This window comes from Brassica rapa, chromosome A08 (genome assembly GCF_000309985.2).
Source record: "Brassica rapa cultivar Chiifu-401-42 chromosome A08, CAAS_Brap_v3.01, whole genome shotgun sequence".
In the NCBI taxonomy this organism is placed as follows: domain Eukaryota; kingdom Viridiplantae; phylum Streptophyta; class Magnoliopsida; order Brassicales; family Brassicaceae; genus Brassica; species Brassica rapa.
In genome coordinates, this window is record NC_024802.2 from 4,257,873 (window position 1) to 4,270,210 (window position 12,338).

The 12,338-nt window shown below is 39.1% G+C and overlaps 3 protein-coding genes across 6 annotated transcripts in view; 2 read left to right on the plus strand and 1 right to left on the minus strand.

Moving 5' to 3' along the window:
• Positions 1-12,338, plus strand: part of LOC103833097 — a 1,138,500-nt gene that overhangs the window by 123,782 nt on the left and 1,002,380 nt on the right. The gene's annotated exons all lie outside the window — the stretch shown is intronic.
• On the plus strand, positions 8,760-9,718 carry LOC117127387. Its single transcript, XM_033277543.1, has 2 exons — positions 8,760-9,363; positions 9,456-9,718. Exons 1-2 carry the CDS (start codon positions 8,760-8,762, stop codon positions 9,716-9,718), a joined length of 867 nt encoding a protein of 288 aa, XP_033133434.1.
• Positions 10,475-12,182, minus strand: LOC103833104 (probable BOI-related E3 ubiquitin-protein ligase 3). Its single transcript, XM_009109195.3, has 4 exons — positions 11,961-12,182; positions 11,770-11,864; positions 11,391-11,686; positions 10,475-11,072 (listed from the first exon to the last, which is right to left on the minus strand). The coding sequence occupies exons 1-4, from the start codon at positions 12,011-12,013 to the stop codon at positions 10,581-10,583; spliced, it is 936 nt and encodes a 311-aa protein (XP_009107443.1). The 5' UTR covers positions 12,014-12,182; the 3' UTR covers positions 10,475-10,580.

Sequence of the window (12,338 nt, forward strand, 5' to 3'; positions counted from 1 at the left end):
CTAGGATTAACGAGCAAGTATCCAAGTTTGCTGGATGCTATGATGCGGCTCTGAGGGAGCAGAGAAGTGGTCAAAATGATGATGATGTGATGAAAGCTGCGTTAGACATATTCTTCAATAATAACGACTACAAGTTCACCCTGGATCACTGCTGGAGGGAGCTGAGGCATGACCAGAAATGGTCCTCTACCTATCTGGCTAAGGACGGAGGAAAGGAAAAGCGCAAACAAGTGTTTGAGGGTGATAGAGAAGAAGAGAAAGTGGGAGAAGCAGAGGGTAGACTTATCGGGGTAAAGGCTGCGGAAGCTGGTAATAAGAAGAAGAAGAGTGGTAGAGAAGAGGAGTTGTCATAGCTACATGGTCTTTTAGAAATGAAAGAAAAACTCTCTAGACATAAACTCCTTGAGCGTTTACTCGCGAAGAAGGAGCCACTCTCTGAAATGAAAACAAGTCTTAAACTCAAACTAATGTCTGAAATGTTATGATGTATTAATCTTGTTTTCAGGTATTAATCTTGTTTTGAGTACTTGCGACTTTAAAACTATACTAACTGTTGTCTTATTTGTTGTGTCAGGTTCAGCTCATGTGAACCAAGTCACTGGTTCTTCTTGGAGGTGTGAAACAAGTCACAGGTGCATTTGGAGGTGTGAAAGTCTTTTGGTATTTAGCTCATGTCACGGATTCTTCTTGTCACGGGTTCTTCTTATTTCACGTTATGTATTATAAGTAGTAGTCATGCCTCAAGTTGTATTCTCAAGTTGTATTCTCTTGTTCATCAAAACTTGTATTCTCTTGTTTCCTCAAGTTCTTGTGTTGCTCGGAGAGTTTGTAATATTTTGGTACAATGTACTTGTAAGAACAAGAAGTTGCTTCTCTTTCTTCTGTTGCTTCACTTTATATCACCAATATCGCAAACACTTGCTCTTCTCTTGCGCCTCAGTTTAGGTAACACAAACACTTGCAAACACTTGCGCCTCTGTTTAGGTAACACAAACAATTGGGCCCTGTTCGTTTGTACATCTGGAAGATGCATCCAGATGGTCCATCTAGATGTCTTATCAAGATGCTCCATTTGGGTGTTGTTCGTTTCTTCATTTCGTCCATCCATCCAGATGAATCATCTGAATGCAACTATGTTCGTTTGCTTTTCATTTTTTAACTTCCATCTGCATCCAGGTGGACTTATTAATAAAATGACCAAAATATAATTTTTTTACGTTTCGCCGGAAAAATAACATTTTTACGGTTTTGGCCTTTGCGGTTTTTGAGGAAATATGTGTTTTTCGCAAAAAAGTGAATTTTTATGGTTTTGGCAGAAAAATACGTTTTATTTTGGCGAAAAAATACGTTTTTGCGGTTTGGACGGAAAAAGTGTGTTATGAAGTTTTGGCGGGAAAAGTGTTTTTGACGGGAAAAGTTTTTTTTTACGATTTTGGCGGGAAAAGTTTTTTTCGCGATTTTGGCAGGAAAATGCGTTTTTGCGGTTTTGGCAGGAATATACATTTTTCGGTTTTGGAGGGAAAATACATTTTTCCGGTTTTGGCGGAAAAATGCGTTTTTCCGGTTTTGGCGGGAAAATGTGTTTTTCCAGTTTTGGCGGGAAAATGCGTATTTCCGGTTTTGGCGGGAAAATGTGTTTTCCCGTTTTGGTGGAAAATGCGTTTTCCAGTTTTGGCGGGAAAATGCGTTTTTTCTGTTTTAGCAGAAAATGCGTTTTTCTGTTTTGGCGGGAAAATGTGTATTCCGGTTTTAGCGGGAAAATGTGTTTTCCGGTTTTGGCGGGAAATTTTCATTTTCCGGTTTTGGTGGTATAATTGTGTTTTTCAGTTTTGGCGGGAAATTGCGTTTTCCGGTTTTGGTGGAAAATTCTGTTTTCCGGTTTTGGCGTGAAAATTCCTTTTCTGGTTTTGGCGGGAAAATTGTGTTTTCCGGTTTTGGCGAGAAAATACGTATTTTCCGGTTTTGGTGGGAAAATTGCGTTTTCCGGTTTTGGCGAGAAAATGCTTTTTGCGGTTTTGGCCGGAAAATGCTTTTTGGAGTTTTGGCGGGAATATGCGTTTTTGGGTTTTGGCGGGAAAATGCGTTTTTTTTTGTTTTGACGGAAAAATGCGTTTTTTCGGTTTTGGTCGAAAGTACGGTTTTACTGGTTTAGCCAAAAAATGTGTTTTTATGAAAAATATGTGTTTTATGTTTTTTTTTTTTGCGAAAAAACGCATCTTGTGGTTTTGGCGGGTATGTGTGTTTTTTTAGTTTTTGCTAGAAAATGCATTTTTTGGTTATAGCGAAAAAATGTATATGCAAAAAATTAGAATTTACGGTTTGAAAATAATATTTTGATTTTAAAAGGTCATTTTTGTCATTTATCATTTTGGACTGAACTAGATGCATATGCATCCATATGCACCATCAAGATTCGCCTTCATTTGGGTGATAATTTGAAATGAATTTTTAAAAATTCAGCTGGGTGATCTATTTTGATGTAGCATTATAATGTACAAAACGAACATCAATTTGCATCTTCACCCATATGGATCACCTGGGTGAGCAAACGAAGAGGGCCTTGCTCTTCTCTTTAACTACAAGAACTGGAAATATAAATGAACCCATTCACATATAATTGCGACTTTAACGGTTATTAGTGTAGTATATAACTTGAGACTTTAACTTGAGATATAAATGAAGACATTCACATATAATCGCTTCTGTATAGTTATAACTTGAGATATGACTTTAACTTGAGATATAAATGAAGACATTCACATATATAAGTTTGGAAGTTCGGACGTAGGGATTTCGATCAGACGGCGATTTAGGGTTCTCGATGGTTTCTCGTCGATGGGATCCGGGCATTACCATAGGGATTTCGATCGGTGCAGACATATATCATGGTGACTGGAAATGGGGCTCTCTTTCGAGGTTTTCGGAGTTCGATCTGGGTGTCAACAGAGGGATCTTTGGAGGAATAAGGAAAGTTACGATTCGGCTCTACTGGAATTCGATTTCGAATGTAATCAATGTCGAATCACGAATATACGAAGGTAGTATCTCTGGAATTGAAGTTTTAATGGTTTTTTTCTTTGTCATGGAGATTCGGAGACACAATCAAAGTTTGGGTTTTCTTGGGGTTTGGAAATTACTGTATCTGGGCATTTCGGAAAGGCGACGTAATCTTAGGAGCGAGATCGAAAGTATCAATCTGCTGAGATATCGTTTTATGTGGGAAAATTTTTGGGGTGAAAAAAAGGATAAATGGTGGCAATATATAAGGATGTTAGGATCAACTCTCTCTTGTATCATTCTTACAAGCGGCTCATCTGCTACTTTCATTCTATTTTGGGTGAAAAAAGTGAAAAATGGTGAACTAGTGGAGAAGGTGGAGTCTAGCAAGATGGTAACTAGTCTGGACAAGACTGAGGAAGTGATGGGTCATGGAGTTGGCGATGCTGTCACATCTCAAGAAGTACTGTGGTCTGATAAGTGGTGGGGTTGGGGAGTTTTTCAATCTTTTTTATCATTAAGCTCTATGAGCATTTCTTTGTTGTTGGGAGTATGGGTTTTATGGCATTGTTTTGGCCGATGGGTTTATGTTTTCCTAGTGCTTTTGGTTCTGGTTTTATGTTGGAATAAACTTGGTGCTTTTATTGCTTTTACTATCTCTTCTTGGTCAGGGCTGATAGGGACTGTGAGTCTTTTGATAACGTATTGGTTTATCTGGACGCTGCGTTTTTGGTTTGTGGATGTTTCTCAGGTCTTTGGGATACCAAAAATAGGTTATGGAAGGAGCGGACAGATGGGGTCTTTGGTGTCATCAAACCGAAGACTACCATATCAAGCATTAGTTGAATTTGGCATGGGAGTTCAGCAGCGGGTAATTAGACATAAAGGTTTCTCTGGATTTGGATATGGAGCTCAAAAGTGTGTAATTGGAAACATGATTTTGTTATGGCGGAGAAATTGGGATAACGAAATTATCACTTATTATGCTTCTGTGTACAAAGAATCACGTTTAATGGTTTTTATGTGTTGGTGCAATATTTTATTTCACATGATGCGGATCAGGAGCTTTATAATTTGCTTAAATTATAACTGTCTACTGATACTATTCTTACGTGATAGAGGTATTACGGAGGTAAAATGGTGTTGGGGATTTCGAGATGGTTTAATGAGATGGGTGGAGAGTAGGAACTTGGTGTTGCCGAGAGACCATGCTAATATTTTATTTCAACACGAGATGCGCAAGTGTTTTGAAGAATTAAATAAATTTGATGGTTTTAACATGGCAAAGTGCCTATTTCATATGGGATTTGGAGAATTCAGGGTATCATTACATCCAATTTTGGCAGCTCAAAAGAGCTTTTCTATATATTTTTTAAATGAAAACACTAAGTTGGAATTGCCGAGGAATGGGAAGTAAGTGGACGATAAGTTATTTAACGGAGATATGGCATAAACATAAGCCGGATTTTTTATTTTTATCGGAGACAAAGCAAGAATTTGAGTTTATCCAAAAATTTCAAGGTCATTTCGGATTTGATAATTTGGTCACTGTGGATCCAGTGGGGCGAAGTGGTGGATTAGCGCTTTATTTCAATAATGAGTATCAGGTTAATGTGTTATATTCAAGTAATCGAATGATAGATGTGGAAGCAGTGGCTCTTGGAAAAACGGTATATATGACGTTTGTGTATGGAGACCCAGTTCAAGAATTACGAGAACAAGTGTGGGAACGTTTAACTAGATATGGAATTTCGCGATCAGACCCTTGGTTTATTATTGGTGATTTAAATGAGATCAGAGGAAATCATGAAAAAGAAGGTGGAGCGTTGAGAAATGCGAACTCATTTGTTCCTTTTAACAATATGATAAGGAATTGTGGTCTACTGGAGTTCCCTGCTAAAGGAAATAAGTTGTCATGGCAAGGAAGGAGGGGCAAGGGTAAAGGGGCAGTAATGGTTAGATGTCGTTTAGATCGTGCATTAGCGAATGAGGAGTGGCACACGCTATTCCCCTGTTCTTATTCAGAATATTTAGGGATGGTGGCATCGGATCATCGCCCAGTGGTGGCTTATTTAGAAAATAAAGTTTCTAGAAGAAAAGGGCAGTTTAGATTTGATAAGAGATGGGTTGGACAAGAAGGTCTTATGGAATCAATTACAATGGGATGGTCCGATAATAATGAAGGAACAGGGACTGGTATAGTGGAACAAATTAGTAATTGCCGCCGTGAGATAGCCAAATGGAGGAAAAATAATCCACCTTATGGGAAGAAAAAAATATCGGACTTGCAGAAAGCGCTTGAAGAGGTACAAACAGATGATACTAGATCTCAGGAGGATATTATGGAGGTGTCTAGGAAGTTGCAAGAGGCATACAAGGACGAAGAGGAGTATTGGCATCAGAAAAGCAGAAATATGTGGTATTCATCTGGAGATCTCAATACAAAATTCTATCACGCTTTAACTAAGCAACGAAGGGTCCGTAATAGGATAGTAGGGCTACATGATGTTGAGGGAAATTGGATTACAGAGGACAATGGAATAGAGAGAGTGGCAGTTGAATATTTTGAAGAATTATTTACTACAACCTCTCCATCAGAGTTCGACGAGTTCCTCTCAGAGGTAACACCGGGCATAACTCCACAGATGAATCAACAATTACTGCGGATAGCGACAGAGGATGAAGTCAGAGAGGCTCTGTTTATGATGCATCCAGAGAAGGCACCAGGGCCGGATGGCATGACAGCTCTTTTTTTTCAACATTCATGGCATATCATTAAGAGAGATTTGGTGGAGATGGTGAATGATTTTTTGGAGTCTGGAGAAATGGATGCAAGGTTAAATATTACTAATATTTGTATGATTCCAAAGACAGAGAGACCTACAAGGATGACGGAGCTGCGACCTATCAGCTTATGTAATGTAGGGTATAAAATTATTTCGAAGGTTTTGTGTCAACGTTTGAAGTTATTGCTACCTTCCCTGGTCTCAGAAACGCAATCGGCATTTGTGGCAGGACGGCTGATTTCTGATAATATTCTTATAGCACAGGAAATGTTTCATGGATTACTGACTAATGAGGCGTGTAAAGGAAAGTATATGGCAGTCAAAACGGATATGAGTAAGGCCTACGATCGGGTAGAATGGAAATTTATTAAGGCATTATTACAGAAAATGGGGTTCCATGATCATTGGATCAAACTAATGGTGGAATGTATATCATCGGTTCAATATCGGGTTCTTTTAAATGGCCAACCTCGAGGACTCATTATACCACAGAGGGGCTTACGTCAAGGAGATCCTTTATCTCCCTATTTATTTATTCTATGTACTGAGGCTTTGATAGCAAATATTAAGAAGGCGGAGAGGGAGAAACAATTAACAGGAATAAAGGTTGCCAGAGCATGCCCTTCAATATCACATTTGCTTTTTGCGGACGACAGTCTCTTCTTTTGTAAAGCTCAAAAGGAAGAGTGTCACACCATTCTAAGGATCTTAAAGGAATATGAGAAAGCTTCAGGTCAACTAATAAACTTTGATAAGTTTTCAATTCAATTTGGACACAAAATCGAAGAATCTGTCCGACAAGAGCTAAGAGATATTTTGGGCATACAGAATCTGGGAGGAATGGGAACTTATCTAGGATTGCCAGAAAGTCTTGGGGGTTCTAAGATACAAGTTTTTGTCTTTGTACAGGATCGGCTAAATAATAGGGTCAATGACTGGACTTTTAAGTTCTTTACGAAAGGAGGAAAAGAGGTCATCATCAAATCAGTGATTACGGCTTTGCCAAATCATGTGATGTCTTGCTATCGTTTACCCAAGGCTACTGCAAAAAAGCTGACGAATGCGGTAGCTCAATTTTGGTGGAGCCCTGGCGGTAATACAAGAGGAATGCATTGGAAATCATGGGACAAAGTATGTGTCAGTAAGGAAGATGGAGGTTTAGGTTTTAAAGATATCACTGATTTCAACACAGCGATGCTTGGTAAACAATTATGGAGGCTGATAGAGAAGCCAAATACCTTATTTTCTCGAGTTTTTAAAGGTCGGTATTACAGGAATGCATCACCCCTGGAGCCGATTCGTTCATATTCTCCGTCATATGGTTGGCGGAGTATTGTTTCTGCTAGATCTCTGGTAAGCAAAGGACTAATCAAAAGGGTGGGAACAGGATCTTCTATATCCGTATGGAATGATCCTTGGCTCCCAACCACTCGCTCGAGACCAGCAAATAAAAATCAACACAATCTTTACCCAGACCTTACAGTGGATTATCTTATTGATCCTCATTTGCGAAGATGGAATTCGCCGGTGCTTCGGGCTTTGGTGGACCCACAGGATGTGAAATTAATAGAAAGTATACCATTGAGTAGAACTCGGATGGCAGACAAAGATGGATGGCATTTCACAAATAATGGAAAATACACGGTTAAATCTGGATATCAGGTTGAAAGGATATACCCAGATAAGGAAAAGCCAGAATTAGTGTTTGGACCCACAGTGGATATGTTGAAGGCATATTGTTGGAAAATACGGTGCCCACCAAAGATTAAGCATTTTCTATGGCAATTGGTGACAGGGTGTATAACAGTCAAGAAGAATCTGCATAAGCGAGGGATACCCGGAGATATCATTTGTGCAAGATGTGGAGCTGAGGAGAAATCGATCAACCATGTATTCTTTGAATGTCCTCCTGCACTTCAGACATGGGCTCTTTCAAAGATTCCAACAAATTCAGATATGTTTCCAATAAGTTCTCTCTTTGTGAATATGGATCATCTCTTTTGGAGAATTGTTCCACAGATGGAGGATCATCAGTTTGCATGGATACTATGGTATATATGGAAAGGAAGAAATAATAAAGTCTTTAGTAATTTGGATGTGGATCCGTTGGATACCCTTAAACTGGCAGAAACGGAATCAAAACTCTGGGCTGAGGCACAAATACTGACTGATCATAAGAGGAGTCCACAGGTAGAGGCTACGATTCTTCCGTCAATTTCAGGAAGATGGTGTTTTACGGATGGATCCTGGAAAGAGAATGAGGTTTTTTCAGGTCAAGGATGGTACAGTACTCTAGAAGGATTTGCGGGTTTGATGGGTGCAAGAAATGTTCGGGCTTCCCTTACTCCTCTTCATGCGGAGATGGAAGCTTTATTATGGGCAATGGAATGTATGAAAAACTTACGACAATTTCAGGTTACGTTTGCAACGGATTGTTCTCAATTGGTGAAGATGGTTTCAGAACCAGAAGAATGGCCAGCATTTGCAAGTTATTTGGAAGATATAAACAGCCTGAAAGAGAATTTTTTCCGAGCAGAGATTATCTATGTACCAAGAACGCAAAACAAGAAGGCAGATAGCTTAGCCCGCAGTGCTAGGAAGAAAATGTTTTTTGTAGTTCACATGGATCAAGATCTCCCAGTTTGGTTTACAGAGTCAACATGAGTCTGTAAAGTTGATGACAAAAAAAAAAAAAAGTTTGGAAGTTCGGTTCCTATTAGTTCACTTATATAACTTGTGTACTAAATATATTTTAGACAATAATTTAGTAATGTTTAAATTTATATGATTGAAAATTTGTAACTAACATTTAAAATTTGTAACTAAAATTTGGAACTAAATATATTACAATTTAAAATTTGTAACTATAAGTTGGAACAAAATATATTTTAGAGAATAATTTAGTACATAATATTTTTAAAAAATATATGATTGAAAATTTTGAACGGAATATTTTTTTAAGGAGGGATACCTAAAATGTCATCATCTTCATCCGATGGAGTCAAAGAAAGATTGGACGAACTTTTCGACGAAATCTTCGAAGATACATACGACGACATAGTGGAGGCCCAAACCAGTAAGCACAGGAAACGGTATATAGAACGAAACCGTGAAGCGGGACACGACCGTTTATGGAATGACTACTTCAGCGAAGATTCGACATTCTCGACATATTTATTCAGGCGCCGCTTCCGCATGAACAAGGAATTATTCTTGCGTATTGTCCATGGCCTCTCAGAGAACGTTCCATTCTTTCGACAAAGAAGAGATGCAGCCGGGAGGTTTGGTCTTTCTCCACTTCAAAAATGTACGGCTGCTATTCGTCTCCTTACTTATAGTTCTACGGCTGACACGGTTGACGAATATCTCCGACTTGGTGAAAGCACGGCACTTTCGTGTTTACACCATTTCACTGACGGAATAATAGGGTTATTTGGAGAAGAGTATCTACAAAGACCCACACCAGAGGATCTTCAACGACTACTCGATATTGGAGAGAAACGCAGGTTTCCTGGCATGGTAGGAAGTATGACTGCATGCATTGGGAGTGGAAGAATTGTCCAACCGCTTGGAAAGGACAGTTCGCACGTGGATCAGGAAAACCGACAATTGTCTTAGAGGCTGTGGTTTCACAAGATCTTTGGATATGGCACGCTTTTTTTGGTCCTCCAGGTACCTTAAACGATATTAATGTCCTCGATCGATCTCCTGTTGTTGATGACATTTTCCAAGGCCGAGCTCCCAGGTTAAAGTACGTGGTCAACAGAAACCTGTATAAGTTGGCGTACTACCTCACAGATGGTATATATCCCAAATGGTCAACATTTATCCAATCTATCTCGCACCCTCAAGGTCCTAAAGCAGAGTTATTTGCTAGAATTCAAGAAGCAACCCGAAAAGATGTGGAACGGGCTTTTGGAGTATTGCAAGCTTGATTTGCGATTGTGAGAAACTCGGCTCTTTCATTAGAGAAAGAAAAGATAGGAAAGATTATGAGAGCATGTATCATACTACACAATATGATAGTCGAAAATGAACGAGACGGATACATTTGATACGATTTATCTGAATTTGAAGAAGAAGACGTCACCAGAAGTTCACGGGTAGATACCGACAGGCCTACAACTATCGCTAATATGCTCGGCATTCGGAATGATGTTCACGATAAGCGTTTACATCAACGATTGAAAAATGATTTAATTGAAAATATTTGGAACAAATTTGGTGATTGAATATTAATAAATATTGTATCTTTATATTTATTCATATAATAAATAAAATAATTGAATTTCATTTATTAATTAAAAAAATTATTTTTTTTATTACTAAAGACTCCAAATTGGAGAACACCATCGGACATGGCATTTGGATTAGGGTCCTTAACTATTCAAACAAAAAAATTTTAAAAAATATTAGTATAATAAGGCTAAGGACTCCATGACGAAGCTCACCATTGCGGGTGTTCTAAGTAAGAAGAAAAAAGACTATGAAATTTAAGTTGTTTGGAAAAACTTATATTATAGGGAGGGATCAGGTCTTGTCTTGCATTGGTTCCAAGCGTCATATGGATTTTTCTGGGAGACTCCTATCGGGGTTCGGAAATGGGTACTTAGTGCTATAAACTTTGGTATGACTTGTATTTTGTAAGAAACAGTTTTTGTATGGTTTTTTTTTATCGGTATGCCAATCTAGAAAACGAAACAACAGAAGTTAATATTAACAAACAAAAGAAAGCAAGATAAGTTACAAACGAGTTCGTTAGCTAATTAGAGTTTTTAGCTTGGATCAAATATCATCTCACATGTAGACTTCCATCCCTAGAAACTTAGAAGATTGACACAAAGGACAAGAGCTAAGCTTCCTCTCACACTCCTTACACAAACACATATGCTTACACGGCAACAACAACATACACACCTCTCTCACTCCACAAAACCTGCACATCATCATCGTCGCCTTACCATTGAAGCAAGAGGCTGTGTCATCCAATTCGCTGTCTCCACATCCTTCCTCCATATTGCTCTCTCTCGGCCAACCGTGAGCGCGTTCGAGATTGTAGTTGAGAGCAGCGATCATGTTCTCGTTGTAGTTCGCACGTTGTTGCCATGCCTCGGCTTCCAGTGTCAGCTGTTCAATTCGCACCTCGAGTTCCTTGCTCTTTCGGTTTATCATCTCGAGTTCCTCGTCTTTTCCCCGAAGTTTCTGGATCACTCTTTCCTCCATGAGTGACACGGTTTTACGCTGACTCGTCTGGATCTTCTCGAGGATAGATTGCCGTAATTGGTCTCCCTGTTGAAGATACAGAGACTTCAATAAGTTAAACGTAAAAAAAAACAAATCAATTAATCTTCCTCATATATCCAAGAAGCTATACAATATATGGATTAAAAGCATATATATGCAGAGAAACCATTTCATACAAAGACACAAGCATGTGTCCTATTCAAACAGATCGTATTTTATTAAACCAATAACAAACTGGTCAAAGAGCAGATTGAGACAAGTCAGACAACCTAACTTGATCAAACAAGATCCACTTCATACAAAGACACAAGAACGTGTCCTAATCAGACATCAAACTGTCATAAGAGTATCAAAAAAACTCACCTGAATCTTGATAAATCGATCGATTTCTGAATCCTGCCTCAGTAACTCCCGATCAACATCGTCTCCGACGAGCGACAACAAAGCCGAGCCATTAGCATTGTCAAGGGAGAGACCCAAACCGGTTGAGACAGACCGGCCTTGCCAAAAATCAACTGAAGATAACTGAGAATTGTTCTCCATGAAATCCATTTCCTTTAGACTCTTTCGACCACAGATGCTGTTCCACTCGAAGCCAGCGCCAACATCAGCACCGTCGGTTTGCAAAGCCGGTCCAGGTGCAAAACCGGGAACGTGGACTAATCAATTCAAGGAGACAGAAGAGTTTAGAGCTTAAGAACCTAAATTAAAGAAAGGGGGAAGGGGATGCAGGTGAGATTACAAGGAGGAATATACGGAGGATGCTCATGGAGATTCGTGGAGCTTTCGAACCCTAATGCTGGTGGTGAAATCTGACCGTCGATCCCGCAAAAGTCTCTGGCGAAATTAGGGTTTTGTTGTTAGGGCTTTTTTTAAAAAATCAGGATTGCTTACCTCAAAAGGAGAAAAAAAACAAGACAAGAGATTGCTTACCTGAAAGACTTGGAGTCTTGTAGGTGAGGATCGAAATGGTGAGGAAGCGCCATGGAAAGAGGTAAACTTGGCGAGAGAAAGAAAAGGAGAGAAGGATACGGAATTGTTTTGGCTTCTGAAGCTGGAACCTCATAAGAGTTTGTATTTACGATCAGCTCCTCATATTTCTCTCAATCTTTGTTTCCTACCATTTGACTTCGTTTTGTTCCATTATTCATCTTATATTCTTACAAAATCAAGCCTTTAGCCCGGTTTTGGTTCAACCCGCACCCAGCCTAACTTATTAACATCAGGTTGAAGCTCAACTACAGAGCAAGGGTAATCATTCTTTCAATCTCCTTCTATCTTGCTTGTTGGTCTTTTCATGGATATCTCTTG